This window comes from Haliotis rufescens, unplaced genomic scaffold (genome assembly GCF_023055435.1).
Source record: "Haliotis rufescens isolate VD_foot unplaced genomic scaffold, xgHalRufe1.0.p SCAF_22, whole genome shotgun sequence".
NCBI lineage: Eukaryota > Metazoa > Mollusca > Gastropoda > Lepetellida > Haliotidae > Haliotis > Haliotis rufescens.
Genome location: NW_025963913.1, coordinates 5,635,439 through 5,650,836, shown reverse-complemented (window position 1 = coordinate 5,650,836; position 15,398 = coordinate 5,635,439). Strand labels below are relative to the sequence as shown.

The window sequence follows — 15,398 nt, the reverse complement described above, 5'->3', positions numbered from 1 at the left end:
TACAATCACTCGATACCTCATTGTATTTCTGTAATCATACGTTATTTTCGAATTTCCCCCTTTCTTTGGCGTGTACATGATGTAATGAGAACATGGGCGCTTCTTCGTTCAACAGTTTCCTGTTTCTGTTTATATCCCTAAAACATCATCTGGTAGATCTACTAGACAAAACCCATGTATAAGTATTTATTTGTGAACGACAATTTGTTTGACAACAATTGTGTGTAAAGATTTATTTGGATTGTACAGACAATAATCTATGTACAATATGATTCAAATTTGATTGTCAAAGCAAACAACAGAAAGGAAATAAACAAGATAGGTACATATACACGTGTATATGGAACACAACAGTTATATATATATACACAATGGATATCAAAGGGTACAGGAAAGATATCACAGTTTCTGGGGGGAAGACAGATTTCTCAGCCGGCGAGACAGAACTTCAAGAAATAGAGTCGATGTCCCTTCCATCCTCACGATCAATTCTCGTCCAATTGGAACCTGAGCATTTTGATGCAACATCGCTAATGAGGAGGAAGGTTATTTGTTGGCGACGGCGATTTTACTGAAGCACAGGCCACATGCTTCGCAGATGGGAGCCAAACAACAGTTGATGAGGGAGCCGAAGAATTTCTGGTAGCATCCAAGCGTGGTACTGCATATCCTGAGGCAGGGTGTGAACTGCCAGATGTGTTGGAAGGACAAACAGGCGAACTCGCATCCCCAGCAGAGAGACAAGGGAATAGCACAGATGAAGGTGAGGAAGGTGTAACAGCAGCTCTTGCCACAGGTGAAGCATTTGTAGGAGTTACGCCATACACAATCTGCACTGTGGGCTCCTTCGGGCTCCCCGATAACATCCTCGAACATCACCTGCAAACAAGGGAAATAATATTTAGGATTTTGTGACTCGTTTTATTTACAGGTTTCAACACACACCGCCATCGTTGAGAATAAAATGACAATAATAACAAAAAGAATGAAAACGTCCTAGATGATCTGTCCATCCTGCTTGTTCCAACTCCCTTCCTGGTTCAATATACTTTACTTTAATGGCCCTGGAGTCGGTTAATTCTAGATGTCTGCAGAACAAAAACAACGCGTCCGACTACCGAAACATATTTACAAGGTTTTTTTCGGGGACACGTTTGATTGTCGCAAATCGAAGTGTGCAGATTACGTGTCACTTTTAATACATACTATCTAAATGTATATAGATATGTCTCAAAATACGTGATTTGATGTTATGATGAACATTAGATATTGTTTATTTGGTTGTGGCAACGAACGCTTAGGGCGCAAGCATTTTATTTGCGGCGTGGAGGTGGCGGGATTTTGAGAGCGGCATTTTCTTTAAATGTGTTAGGAACTCAATTATATTTTACAACATAAAAATGTGCTGAAGAAATATTTTTGCAATGAAATATCACGAACTGTATTCTTTGAACACTTTAATAAACTCTGCAAAGAAAAGGAGCATTATTTTTTCCCGACAATACGAGGTATATGTAAAAAAGAAATTCAGTAAAACAGGTCTTCGTTACGTTTTAGCACACACTCCACCTTTGAAAATCCAATGGTTGCTCCCCTAGAATGGACGTATTTCAGCAAATAAAAGTCTTATAATTATTTGCTCATACCAACAGTCAAACAGTCAAACACCGAACTTATAGCTTGGTCCCTGCGTATTCCTTATTTATTCCTCATTTTCGGTTGTGTCGAACCTCGGATTACGCGATGCATTATGTAGGGCCCAGTACAACAGTGTTTGACTGTTTATCAGTCAACCAATTGAAAAACAGCCATAAACTGTTTGGTATGAAGCAAAGATTGAGGACTTTATAAAGACTCACATAATGTGTCTGATGGACTCACCCACGTGTTAAATAACCTATTGCAATATGTTAGAATCATGAAAGTTAAACATTAACTCTTTTCACAAACATAATATCTGGTGAATGTCGAATAAAATTCATTTGGGAATTCTCATCTTATAATAAGTATACCTCACCGAAATAGCCAAACATTATATACGTGGGGCAACCACTGAAGGGTCACCCACTTATGGGGGACTGGCAACATATTTCCAAAAGCATTAAGGAGTCTAAAGAAAAAAGAATTGATCAATGCCAACTTTTTCATTATGAGAAAACACAACGTTTCGGAGTATATACTTACTCCTTCATCAGGTGACTTAATGTTATAAAGCAGAGAGCATATAAATGTATTAAGTTTTAAATCCTGTCTTCCAGTCCATCGCTATCAATTATCAACGCTAATTAACTGTTCAATGGGGACTAGGCTCATGAGGGTGTTGTAGAGTCAGTATATTGAGTAACCTCCCCTGTTACTGATCGTATTGGTGCACTTTGACCTCAGATTCTACCCCTGTTCTTAATAAGCCTGGGGCGTTCGACTCTCGGGTGAAAACTCTTTGCCGAGTCCCAAGATCATGTGGCATCGGCGCCCAAGTTTGTCCGAAATATGTTCAATTAGCACACCACTCCAATCCGCGGATGTCTGGTTACAGAATAAGGACAGTATTCATCTTGTTCGCATATTCTTTTCATTAATAATGTCAAAAATGTTCATCACTATGTGCTCTTAGACGATTGGAGCTATTTCATTCCAATTCTATTTCTGTACAGGATTTCTTCAACTCTAATATTCGTATCAATACTTGCATTGAGTATACGTGGTTCCAGGACACAGCCTATTGCCACGTTCCTGTACTGCTAATTTCAATAAAGACTTCGTTGATTGCCTAGGCCCGGGCGCGTATGTATTCAGAATCTTTGGTTGGCTGGTGATTAATGTCAGAGTGCCGTGTGGAGTTGTGGGAAATTATGATCGAGATTAAATAAAAAAAAGTACCATTAAACCATGAGTTCAGTTATGGCATTCGTTGCATCTAATTGTCCATATCTCTTGGATTAATGTGGACGGATAAGAAGATTGATTTGACATAGTATTGCATTAACGTCTGACTTTGGTGGATATCATATATATCTTAGACCTTTAAGTAAGAAAAATATTTCCTATACATGACCTCATATTTTAAACCTTTGAGCAGAAAATAGTATTAATTGGATCAAAAGTACACATTAACATACTAACACAGTGATTAAACATATCAATACTTTCACTTTATTCGTTTCGTATAAACTTGATACGGTTACTTTATATATCCTTCAAATTTTATTTGCACTTTGATACATGTCTTCAAATCATTGTTTTTATTTGATACGTACCTTCAAGTGGTCGTTGAGGTCGTTGGGATCCCTGTTCATCATGTCAAGTTCTGCCATTTTGGTTGAGATCGGTGATTAACAAGTAAAATAAATCCTTGCCACGAGGTGTTGAAGGGAGTCTGTCCAGCTGAAACTAAGGCTGTTTACCTCAACACTGGCTCTTAAATATCACCAACAAAAAATGTTTTCCTCGATTGCCAAGTAGCAACGTGTCCGAGTGTAGGAATAACTCGAAAATGGAGCACATCCCACACAAAGTCACTTAACCGGTTCAATCTGAATTTACTTAGCTTAAAGTTGAAAGCATTATCATTCAAGGATTATGTAAATATACACATCGGAACACGTGAGTGCGTTTCGTGAAATTCATAATGACATTGTGCAATATATGCATGATGACTGTCCATACATGAAAAGTTTAAACAATATGGCAGGTTGCCCCCATACGTTAGTGTGCTATGGTTACCCTTCAGTTCCTTGATAGTGACAGATATGCAAATACGGTCTCCCATCAGTACAGGTCAAGAACACGGAGATGACTGTGTTAAGGTACTTCAGTTTAACGTGTGGAAACAATCCAGATCCCGTTGGAAGTATTTCTAGCTGTATATAATTTGCACGTATGAAACGTATGTCGACACTTTTTTATTGTTCAATCGTTTATAAAACAGTATATGTTTTACTTAGGGCATATGGCCTGGTCACTGGTATGACCAAATACATCGACTCAAGAGGGACGGGGCCAAAACTTTTCCAGCTAAACAACTTGAAATATAAAACGTCAACGAAGAGGAAAACTAATCTCGGTTTAGGCCAGATTCCATTTGGCCAAAAGGCAAATTGGCGTTGTAATTATATGAATTGATCCCTGAAAACCACTTCAAAGTGTTTCCTTCCTTTCTTAACGTTTAGGTTAAAACCATATACAAAATGCTATCTTAATATATCAGTGTGTTAAGTAATGATCATCACTATCATCATCTTGATTCCGGGACAGCTGTGGTAGTACACTGACCGCGAAATACAAACAGAGGTTGTACACAATCTGAAATTTAATCAAACACCTTGAATTATCTTTTGCATTACAGAGTTGATTTCTACCACTGAACAATTGTTGCATTTTAAAGAGGTTGGACTGGTGCATGTATGTGGAAACCTATTTCTTGCAGCACTACAACATGGTAACGATTACCCATGGAGTAGTAGGTACACTATGTACATAATCCTTCCGTGGTTCAAGCGACGTGACATCTAAGTTGCAAGGTAGGAAACTCTACTACTAAGGTACTAACTCTCTCACTTACTGTCGTATATGCACATCAGCTGGGACGTTGGGACGTGTGCGTGTGCGTGTGTGTGTGTGTGTGTGGGGGGGGGGGGGGGGGGGGGGGTAACATTTGTTTCAAAGGCGACTGAAATGGATTAGGGTGGTATGGTTAGGTTATCTGGTTGATTGTGTGCCATCGTACCCCGACTGCGTGGGACGTTGCTCGTAATATCAAGCACTGGTTTGGATTATTTACAGGCTGTCGTGAAATGACTTGAACGTTGCTGGCGGTCGGGTGAAAAAAACATTCACATGTTTTACGGACGGAAAGTATACTCTTGTATTTTGAAGCACAGTCTGGGTGGCACTTCCTCTCAGCGATCCGACCCCAGTGTATCTACATCTACAATGCCATCGTCCTCGTTCCATAATCTTCTTAACCAAACGGCTTTGATTTCGAGTGGAAATTCGTATATGTTACAAACTCCTTACTGATGAAATTTTGAAAAATGATTATATCCTTGATTACCATGGAGCTGGGGCTAGGACATGTGTATATGCACATGCATATAAAACAGGCATATGGGCAGTGATTTGTTATAACGAGTGGTGTGACGTCCTCAGCTGTCGACCTGACAGTGCACACTTCCTGCCTGCCAACATTTGGCTCATGTAAAGTACTGAGCACCCGTCAGGACAGTCCGCAGTCATTTAGAGTTTGGTTGCCGCGTCATGATGAAGAGGCAGAGACAAATAATGTGAACACTCTAAATTCACAACATTCCGATTTTGTAAATAGGTTTTGGTTACATTTTGAATTTTAATGCTGCAAGAATTATGTTGAAAACTGTACGACAAACATGGGCTGTTCATTCATGAAAGCCCTCAGACTGACATTTAGACCCAGAACTAAAGATTTCTCATTTAAATAATATATATCTCCAAAATAAAATAACTAAAATCCAAACAGAACCCAGAGCAATCCTTAATTTCAAAGCTGAGGCAATCTAGACTTGCCGAACCATTATAGACCTGACTGAAGTACCAAACCAATCAGGTGTGCGGAAACAGGTGACGGCACTCGAGTGCAGCTGAACTTCACCCCTTTTGTTGTGGAATCTTTTTTCTTTAGGAATATAGCTGAATTATATTGCCAAAGACATCAGCTAGCGCTACAAACAATAATTAAGTTTTGACTCAATCATGCATCAACATATTAGCAACATCGTGTTAACTGTTGGAAAATAGGATACGCGAGGATAATACGTGGTGCCTCAGTGAGTGCGTTAATCACTCAGGTTTGACTCGCACTGAAAACGTGTGAAATGCTGGACTTTTTTATTTCATAGAAAAATAACGACTGTAAGTATCTGTCGGGGTGAGTTCGTTCTGTCGTGTTTTCCGATCGCAGCGTTACCTGTGAGGGGATCTGCCTGTCGAAGAAACACTGTCAAGAGAGACTTGTCATGACCATTACTGAGTTTTATGAAGTGTCTTTATTTCTTTGGAAACATCCATCTGTTTGCATATTTCTGCAAACATGTTTGCGCTGTCTATATATGTTCTGTTATTTAATATTTACTTTTACTGTTTACGTGTTTATCCCCAAAACACCATCTACCAGATAACACTTGTGAGTAAAGATTTATTTGGATTGTACAGACAATAATCTATGTACAATATGATTCAAATTTGATTGTCAAAGCAAACAACAGAAAGGAAATAAACAAGATAGGTACATATACACGTGTATATGGAACACAACAGTTATATATATATATACACAATGGATATCAAAGGGTAAAGGAAAGATATCACAGTTTCTGGGGTTAAGACAGTTTTCTCAACCGGCGAGACAGAACTTCAAGAAATAGTCAGAGTCAAGAGTCGATGTCCCTTCCATCCTCACGATCAATTCTCGTCCAATAGGAACCTGAGCATTTTGATGCAGCGTTGTTAATGAGATTTTGGGTTATTTGTTGGCGACGGCGATTTTACTGAAGCACAGGCCACATGCTTCGCAGATGGGAGCCAAACAACAGTTGATGAGGGAGCCGAAGAATTTCTGGTAGCATCCAAGATAGCTGCTGCACATCCTGAGGCAGGGTGTGAACTGCCAGATGTGTTGGAAGGACATCATGGCGAACTCGCATCCCCAGCAGAGAGACAAGGGAATAGCACAGATGAAGGTGAGGAAGGTGTAACAGCAGCTCTTGCCACAGGTGAAGCATTTGTAGGAGTTACGCCATACACAATCTGCACTGTGGGCTCCTTCGGGCTCCCCGATAACATCCTCGAACATCACCTGCAAACAAGGGAAATAGGTTGTGTGTGAGCTCTAGATATCAACGTCACGAAATAAGATAGATGTGGTTGTGGACAACAATTTGTATTACGCCTAAGTATAATGGGATGAATTCTAGGGTTTTTTTTCGATTTGGGAAGTACAACATAATGACATCGTGGACAATGCAGAAGCATGGTTCATAAAAGACAAGAAAACGGCAAGGATATAATAAAATAATCAGTCCATCCTTCTTACCAAGATCTGTTTTGTAGTTCTAGCAAAATTTAAACGTAATACCCTAAGGAAATTCTGACGCCAGATTAAAGATGAACTAATAAACTGTGTCATTTTTGTGTTGCAAGTTATGTGTAAATGTCGTTTTTGTACGCTATGACTGCCTTCCTAAGTGGGGACTACCAACAGCATGGGCTAGAGTGTGTGGTTGGGTGCATGAGGGAGGTTACACCGTTTTGAACATTTCACGTCTATCACGACATGCCGTCTTAACGCAGGCGGCAAAGCCGAGGGCATCACAAGCACAGTTCGGAATCATAATACGCAGTTTGGACAACTGAACGCTGTGCTGCATGATATGGTAAATTGTCTTTTTACCCTTGTGGCAGCAGAGCATTCACTCGTCAAACTGAAGACACAGGTTCGATTCCCAACATGGTACACTGTGTGCAGCCATTTTTAGCAATATTATTTGAAGAGTGTGAGAACACACTCTCTTGCTCATTCCTGCTTATTACCAAGTTGATCAACCCAGTAAGTGAAGATATCTGACAATCAACAACTCCATTTACCTTGGGTCAAGCTTATCATGGTCGAACAGTTCAACATCGGCCAGAGAGGGAGACACGAAGGAAGACAATTCAGCAGCATGAAGTATTCCACTGGCTTCTCGGTTCAAAATGCTTTACTATTGCTTCTATATATCAAAAGCAGTTTTTATTCTCGCAAATCGCAAATGCGTAGATTGTATGTAAACACATAAATATGTGCACAGTTAACACATAAATACGTGCACAGTTAACACATAAATATGTGCACAGTTAACACATACATACGTTCACAGTTAACACGTAAATGCATGTACAGTTAACACATAAATACGTGCACAGTTAACACATAAATACGTGCACAGTTAACACATAAATACGTGCACAGTTAACACATAAATATGTGCACAGTTAACACATACATACGTGCACAGTTAACACATAAATATGTGCACAGTTAACACATAAATATGTGCACAGTTAACACGTAAATGCGTGTACAGTTAACACATTACTATGCGGACAGCTAACACATAAATACGTGCATATAGATAGGTCTCCAATACGTGATTTGGGGTTCATATTAACACCAGATATTGTCCAGGTCTTTTCATAAGAAACACTTATAAGTCGGAGGACTTTTCCCCATAGGGGCGACGTACTATAGTTATGATTACACACATAGTTCGTCTACATAGACACAAGACCGGGCACTTCCCCAGTGGGGGACAAAAGCTTTTATTGACAAACCCATCATAACACATACATTTCACTATTCCCCTGCGGTCCCTACGTGCCGATCACTGTGTTGTCATTGGCAACAGGGCCCTAGCAACGTAACAACGATATACAAACGATCCAAACTTTGAATATATTAGAAAAATATATATATATATATGGCATGATATATCGAAAATCTATTGTAAGTCTTCAGTAACAGATATGAGTAAATTGAAGGTAAAACAATTTTACAGAAAACAGTACATACTATGTCATTTGAGAGACGTGCTCAAGTGTAAGCAACTAATTACGATATGCCAGAATCGGGAATTGTTAATGTTGCTCCGAAACCTGATAAATAGTTCCATAATCTCTCCAGTAACTTGTTGTATTTCTTTGACTGTTGATCCATATTTTTCGGTAGCTTTCAGCATACAAATATGCGTGGCCATACGTTACTGAAATACCTACACATTATACACGATCCTAGAACACAACCCGTAACCCAGTTCTTGTACTGCTACTTTCAATAAGGTTTCATTGATTCGTATGCCTGGGTGCGTCTGCATTCACCCAGAACCATTCACTCGACACTTGGCACGATCGATCACGTATCTATAGCGTTGATGATTTATGTCAAAGTGTGGCGTGGAGGGAAATTTGATATAGGCAAACCCACAGAGTCACATTAAACCATCACGTTTAGTTACCGAGATGTAATGATTGACATGCCCCCGTGACACGATGCTGGCTGATAAGAGAATTGAACATATTATTGATTAAAAGTCTGACTTTTGTGGACATCATATATATCGTTGAGCAGTATATGTGTGTCATTAAAATGATACAGTCTTTTACAATACATGACGGAGAAACCTTCATATATTGCACTTTTAAATAAAAATATCTTTTTAAGACGAATAAAAAATCCATCCAAATAAACAATATATTGAGCAAACCAGCAATTTTATCCTATCCGTTTTTCGTATGGAAAATCTAGTTTCTTTTTTAGTTTCTTTAACATTTTTATTTCCCATTTTTGTATACAGCGAGTAATTAGGGGAATATAAGCAGTACATGTACGTTCAAAACTTAATTTGCACTTTGATGCATGTTTTCAAATCATTGTTATTATTAAATACGTACCTTCAAGTGGTCATTGAGACTGTTGGGATCCCTGTTCATCATGTCAAGTTCTGCCATTTTGAGATTTGGTGATTATCAAGTAAATTAACCCTTGACACCGAGTTGTTGCACGGAGACTGTCAAGCTGAAACTAAGGCCGTTTGCCTTGACACTGGCCCTTAAATGTCCCCAACAAAAATTGTTATCCCCGATTGCTAAGCAGCAACGTGTCCAAGTTTACGAATAGCTCGAAAATGGAGCACACCACACCCCTTTGGATGGACGTTACAGCAGACGACAGGTCACGTGACCTGTCTCAAATTTCAATGTCCCTGAATTCACTTGTTAGCTTGATGGTTATTCAAAACTCTCTGCTATGGTTACCCCCCAGTGGGAGTTGATTGAGAGTTTTAAGTGATTTGGTAAACATTCCCTACTCCGGTCTCTGATAAGCAAAGGGACAAGATCAGGTATATATTTGCGTTAAGGTACATTATAAGGAGTTGTAGTTGTTGGAGCAATCCAGATCCCGAGGTGACTTTGGCCTGAGCATATTTTCAGGCACGATACACATTTTTCATGCTGTTCAATCCTTTAGAACATATCATATTTAATTTTTACATTGAGGGACATATGGTATCTACGACATGAGGTCATCAACTCAACACAATCGACTCAAGAGGGGCTGAACCAACTTTCCAACTTTTTGTAGTTACATCTGGTTAAAACCATTTTCAGTGCAAGTAAGCATCATCATCATCATCATCATCATCATCATCATCATCAGAGAGAGAGAGAGAGAGAGAGAGAGAGAGAGAGAGGTGGGATGGCTGCAAAAGGGCAGAGGTTGGTTGGTTGGTTGAAGAGTTGAGAATAAGCGGAGGTCGAAATTATTCTCTCAACGCAACGACCCCGAGGTCTTTCCACAACGCCATGACATTTTACAAACCTACTACCCATGAAATGATGTAATTATCCTATCCTTGCTTTCCATGACAACCGCGAGTAAATGTCGGCCCCTCAATGAGTTAGAATTTAACATCGTCTCGGAAATGTGTCTGCCAGACAACAAAGAGCCGGCGCTTTAATTCACGAACATCCAGAAATACGTTGTGAGAAATTTGCTATATTTTTGTCTTGGATGTGTTCTTATCGAGTCTTTCGAGAAATCGAGGTATTTCTGTCGTGGAAGTTCTATCGTAGAAAGTTACTCGTTCTTTATGTCATTAAAAGACCTGTGATGCGATATTTGTGTTGTAGAAATACCTGTCACGCGCATTATCTGTCGTAGAAAGGCTCGATAGCCCCCCCCCACACACACACACACACACAAACCCCACCCCACCCCACCCCCACCCCCACCCCCACCCCCACCCCCACCCCAAACCCCACCCCCCACCCACCCCACACACACACACCCCTGTCATAGAAAGACCTCTTACACGATCTCACTGTCGTAAAAAGACCTGTCACGGATAACTATATCGTAGAAAGACCTCTTACGCGATCTCTCTGTGGTAGAAAGACCTCTTACGCGATCTCTCTGTCGTAGAAAGACCTCTTACGCGATCTCTCTGTGGAAGAAAGGCCTATTGCGCGATCTCCCTGTCGTAGAAAAACCTGTTACGGGTCTCACCTGTTACTCGATGGATGTGTTTGTCCTGCAAATGTCTAAGTAAAATTTGATAAATAAATACAAAAAAGAAACGTTTAAAATCAACTGAGATGCCAGTATAATGTATGGGTGTAAAAACTATATGACAACATCATGGTAAGTTTTAAGTATATGCAAAGCAAACTAAGTATATACGCAGGTCGCTATAGGTACTATTAGTTACTGAAATATACATGTACAATGCACTACGTACACTTGATATTACAGTGACCCAAGGCCATATAGGTGTCAGTTTCCAATGAGATATGCCAGGATAACTGGTGTGATACAAATTGAAATAAGACTCCCCGTAACGTGCACTCTTGTAAAACGTCAAAATACACAAGGAACGAATATGATCAATCAACACAAGCATATTTGTGGCGTTGTACACGAAACAAGGCACTATCTTGTTTCTTAAAGACACCACCACATGTAATGATTTGAAATCCTGAAGTCAAGGTGGCTGCCATCCATTTCATTTTGAAACACTCTACATTTGAAGTTACGTTCGACCCGTGAAGACCCGGGTGAGAATTGGTCTTCAGCAACTAAAAGGAGGCGACTAACGGGATCGGGTGGTCAGGCGCGCTGACATGGTTGGTGCATGTCATCGTATCCCAATTGCGTAAATCGATGCTCATGAATTCAATTACTGGATTGTCTGGTCCAGACACGATAGTTTACAGACCGCCGTCATATAGCTGGACAATTGCTGAGCGAGGCGTTAAACAACAAATAAACAAACAAATCTACATTTGTCAATAAAGTTTCAACACTGTACGCGCTACTATAACATTGTTTAAAGCATGTCTCCATTCTCCGTGTATTGATTAACTGAATTGTCAGTTAAACACCACTGACAATGACAGAACTTCTTTTTTCCATATCATGTCTGGTTTGTCTGACCATTTCAACGATTAAACTCGTGCTATAACTTTTACATATGCTACTTCAGCTCTGTATATGCTAATTTAACCTTGTGTATTCAACTTGTAGTAACTCTAGTAACTGTAGTCCCTGATTCTTTATTGCCATCAGATGACTGGTCACATACTCAGTGTGATTAGTTTTTCTATCTAAATCCTATATGAAATGGCGAATAACTCTATTACGTAGGTGTTTATTTGTACTAGATCCTTGAGATGTGCTTATTTAATCGAGAAAGCAATATAGTACTGGCAGTAATTGTCGTCAACGCCCGGATATGTGCTGTTTGTGCCTCGTGTGGAAAACCAAACCAGATCAAAGCTTAAGAGAGGCTTTAATTGACTTCCATGGTACCCGACCCATATAGATGATATCGCAGTAATAGACATCAGATTGACTCGACTCGACATCGCGGTGATGAGATCAATACGTTATGATCAGGTCGCCGGCTGTCCCACTCTGGCAGTGAATTCTGAACTTTGTCACAGCAGTCGCTAACTGCAACCATGTGGTTGAAAGTATCATCACCGCCACGTCACTCAGAGACGACACAGAAGCAACCAGTTCCCCAGTTGTGACTGTCCTGGTAACCGTCATAACAACATCACCGCCACGTCACCCAGAGGAGACACACAACCAACCAGTTCCCCAGTTGTGACTGTCCTGGTAACCGTCATAACAACATCACCGCCACGTCACCCAGAGGAGGCACACGACCAACCAGTTCCCCAGTTGTGACTGTCCAGGCAACCGTCATAACAACATCACCGCCACGTCACCCAGAGGAGACACACAACCAACCAGTTCCCCAGTTGTGACTGTCCTGGTAACCGTCATTACAACATCACCGCCACGTCACCCAGAGGAGACACACAACCAACCAGTTCCCCAGTTGTGACTGTCCTGGTAACCGTCATAACAACATCACCGCCACGTCACCCAGAGGAGACACACAACCAACCAGTTCCCCAGTTGTGACTGTCCTGGTAACCGTCATAACAAAATCACCGCCACGACACCCAGAGGAGACACACAACCTACCAGTTCCCCAGTTGTGACTGTCCTGGTAACCGTCATAACAACATCACCGCCACGTCACCCAGAGGAGACACACAACCAACCAGTTCCCCAGTTGTGACTGTCCAGGCAACCGTCATAACATCATCACCGCAACGTCACCCAGAGGAGACACACAACCAACCAGTTCACCCAGTTGTGACTGTCCTGGTAACCGTCATAACAACATCACCGCCACGTCACCCAGAGGAGGCACACGACCAACCAGTTCCCCAGTTGTGACTGTCCTGGTAACCGTCATAACAACATCACCGCCACGTCACCCAGAGGAGACACACAACCAACCAGTTCCCCAGTTGTGACTGTCCTGGTAACCGTCATAACAACATCACCGCCACGTCACCCAGAGGAGACACACAACCAACCAGTTCCCCAGTTGTGACTGTCCTGGTAACCATCATAACAACATCACCGCCACGTCACCCAGAGGAGGCACACGACCAACCAGTTCCCCAGTTGTGACTGTCCTGGTAACCGTCATAACAACATCACCGCCACGTCACCCAGAGGAGACACACAACCAACCAGTTCCCCAGTTGTGACTGTCCTGGTAACCGTCATAACAACATCACCGCCACGTCACCCAGAGGAGACACACAACCAACCAGTTCCCCAGTTGTGACTGTCCAGGCAACCGTCATAACAACATCACCGCCACGTCACCCAGAGGAGACACACAACCAACCAGTTCCCCAGTTGTGACTGTCCTGGCAACTGCCATAACAACATCACCACCATGTCAATACAAGAGCAACAGCCATTATAACAACAGCCGGTATAAAATCAACAACAGTCAGCCGAAACAGTCATTACAACAGCAATAGTCATTACACCACTACAGTAATACAACAACAGTCATTACAACAGCTACAGTCAATACAACAACAGTCATTACAACAGCAACAGTCAATACAACAACAGACATTACAACAGCAACAGTCAATACAACAACAGACATTACAAAAGCAACAGTCAATACAACAACAGTCATTACAACAGCTACAGTCAATACAACAACAGTCATTACAACAGCAACAGTCAATACAACAACAGTCATTACAACAGCTACAGTAATACAACAACAGTCATTACAACAGCTACAGTAATACAACAACAGTCATGACAACAGCTACAGTCATTACAACAGCAACAGTCAATAAAACAACAACAATCATTACAACAACAACAGTCAATACAACAACAACAATCGATACAACAGCAAAAGTGAATACAACAGCTACAGTCATTACAACAGCAACAGTCATTACAATGACTACAGTCATTACAACAGCAACAGTCATTACAACAGCAACAGTCATTACAACAGCTACAGTCATTACAACAGCAACAGTCATTACAACAGCAACAGTCATTACAACAGCTACAGTCAGTACAACAGCTACAGTTAATACAACAGCTACAGTCAGTACAACAGCTACAGTCAGTACAACAGCAACAACCCCTATATCATCAAAAGAACCAGTCACTACAACAGCAACAGCAACGACCTGTTACAAACTCAACAGCTACGGTCATTATAAAATCAAACAGCACCAACAACATTTACAAAAACAATTTTAACAGTCATTACAACATCAACAGTCCTTTCAGGTGTGTGTGTGTGTGTGTGTGTGTGTGTGTGTGTGTGTGTGTGTGTGTGTGTGTGTGTGTGTGTGTGTGTGTGTGTGTGTGTGTGTGTGTGTGTGCGTGTGCGTTTGCGTTTGCGAGGAAGCGGTTCACTTCATTGAACTATGAGTACTTACAATATATATACATAGTGTAATATACAATATAACAGTAGTTTCTGTCCCCGTAAATAACAACCACGGGTGTCCCCTACTGCAGACAGAAGCACATGGCAGACATGGTGTCAGGTTCTCATTGAATGAATCTTCTCAAATAAAGCCACAGCGGTATTTTTTATTCTTGTATCAGGATGGCCCAGTAGTCGAAGGCGAAACAATTCGGTGTACATAGTTGCGTCCCTTGGGGGTGCCAGGAACCTATGACCATAGGTTCGAATTTTACAGTCGTGTTCGTTCGTTTTCCCGATGCGCTAACCATCTTATAATTCGACCAACAATACTGCGGGTTTCCCCCCACATCAGAGCGGCGTTGAACAACATCACTCACTACTCTATACTCACCAATACTTAATGGCGTAGGTGATCAATTCTTACTACTGATAACTATTGCCGGACACTTTTAATCGAAGACTTCTCATTGCCGTTCCATAAATACCTGACTACCCATGACCCGCTGACAACACTCATCGTTCATAGAAACGTCAATAAATAAG

The 15,398-nt window shown here is 41.1% G+C and overlaps 2 protein-coding genes across 2 annotated transcripts; both read right to left on the bottom strand.

The window, feature by feature from the left end:
• Positions 1 to 218: 218 nt before the first annotated feature.
• LOC124136398 (caveolin-1-like) lies at positions 219 to 3,441 on the bottom strand. Its single transcript, XM_046502328.2, has 2 exons — positions 3,258 to 3,441; positions 219 to 879 (listed from the first exon to the last, which is right to left on the bottom strand). The coding sequence occupies exons 1-2, from the start codon at positions 3,312 to 3,314 to the stop codon at positions 547 to 549; spliced, it is 390 nt and encodes a 129-aa protein (XP_046358284.2). The 5' UTR covers positions 3,315 to 3,441; the 3' UTR covers positions 219 to 546.
• A 2,714-nt stretch (positions 3,442 to 6,155) lies between these two features.
• On the bottom strand, positions 6,156 to 9,643 carry LOC124136277 (caveolin-1-like). The gene is made up of 2 exons (XM_046502148.2): positions 9,460 to 9,643; positions 6,156 to 6,829 (listed from the first exon to the last, which is right to left on the bottom strand). Exons 1-2 carry the CDS (start codon positions 9,514 to 9,516, stop codon positions 6,497 to 6,499), a joined length of 390 nt encoding a protein of 129 aa, XP_046358104.1. The 5' UTR covers positions 9,517 to 9,643; the 3' UTR covers positions 6,156 to 6,496.
• Positions 9,644 to 15,398: the final 5,755 nt, after the last annotated feature.

Excerpts from the sequence above, each read along its gene's own strand:
- LOC124136398 (XM_046502328.2), bottom strand. The coding sequence starts at position 3,314 with ATGGCAGAACTTGACATGATGAACAGGGATCCCAACGACCTCAACGAC. Across the intron at positions 880-3,257 it reads ACCTCAACGACCACTTGAAG|GTGATGTTCGAGGATGTTAT; the intron begins GTACGTATCAAA and ends CCTTGTTTGCAG.
- LOC124136277 (XM_046502148.2), bottom strand. The coding sequence starts at position 9,516 with ATGGCAGAACTTGACATGATGAACAGGGATCCCAACAGTCTCAATGAC. Across the intron at positions 6,830-9,459 it reads GTCTCAATGACCACTTGAAG|GTGATGTTCGAGGATGTTAT; the intron begins GTACGTATTTAA and ends CCTTGTTTGCAG.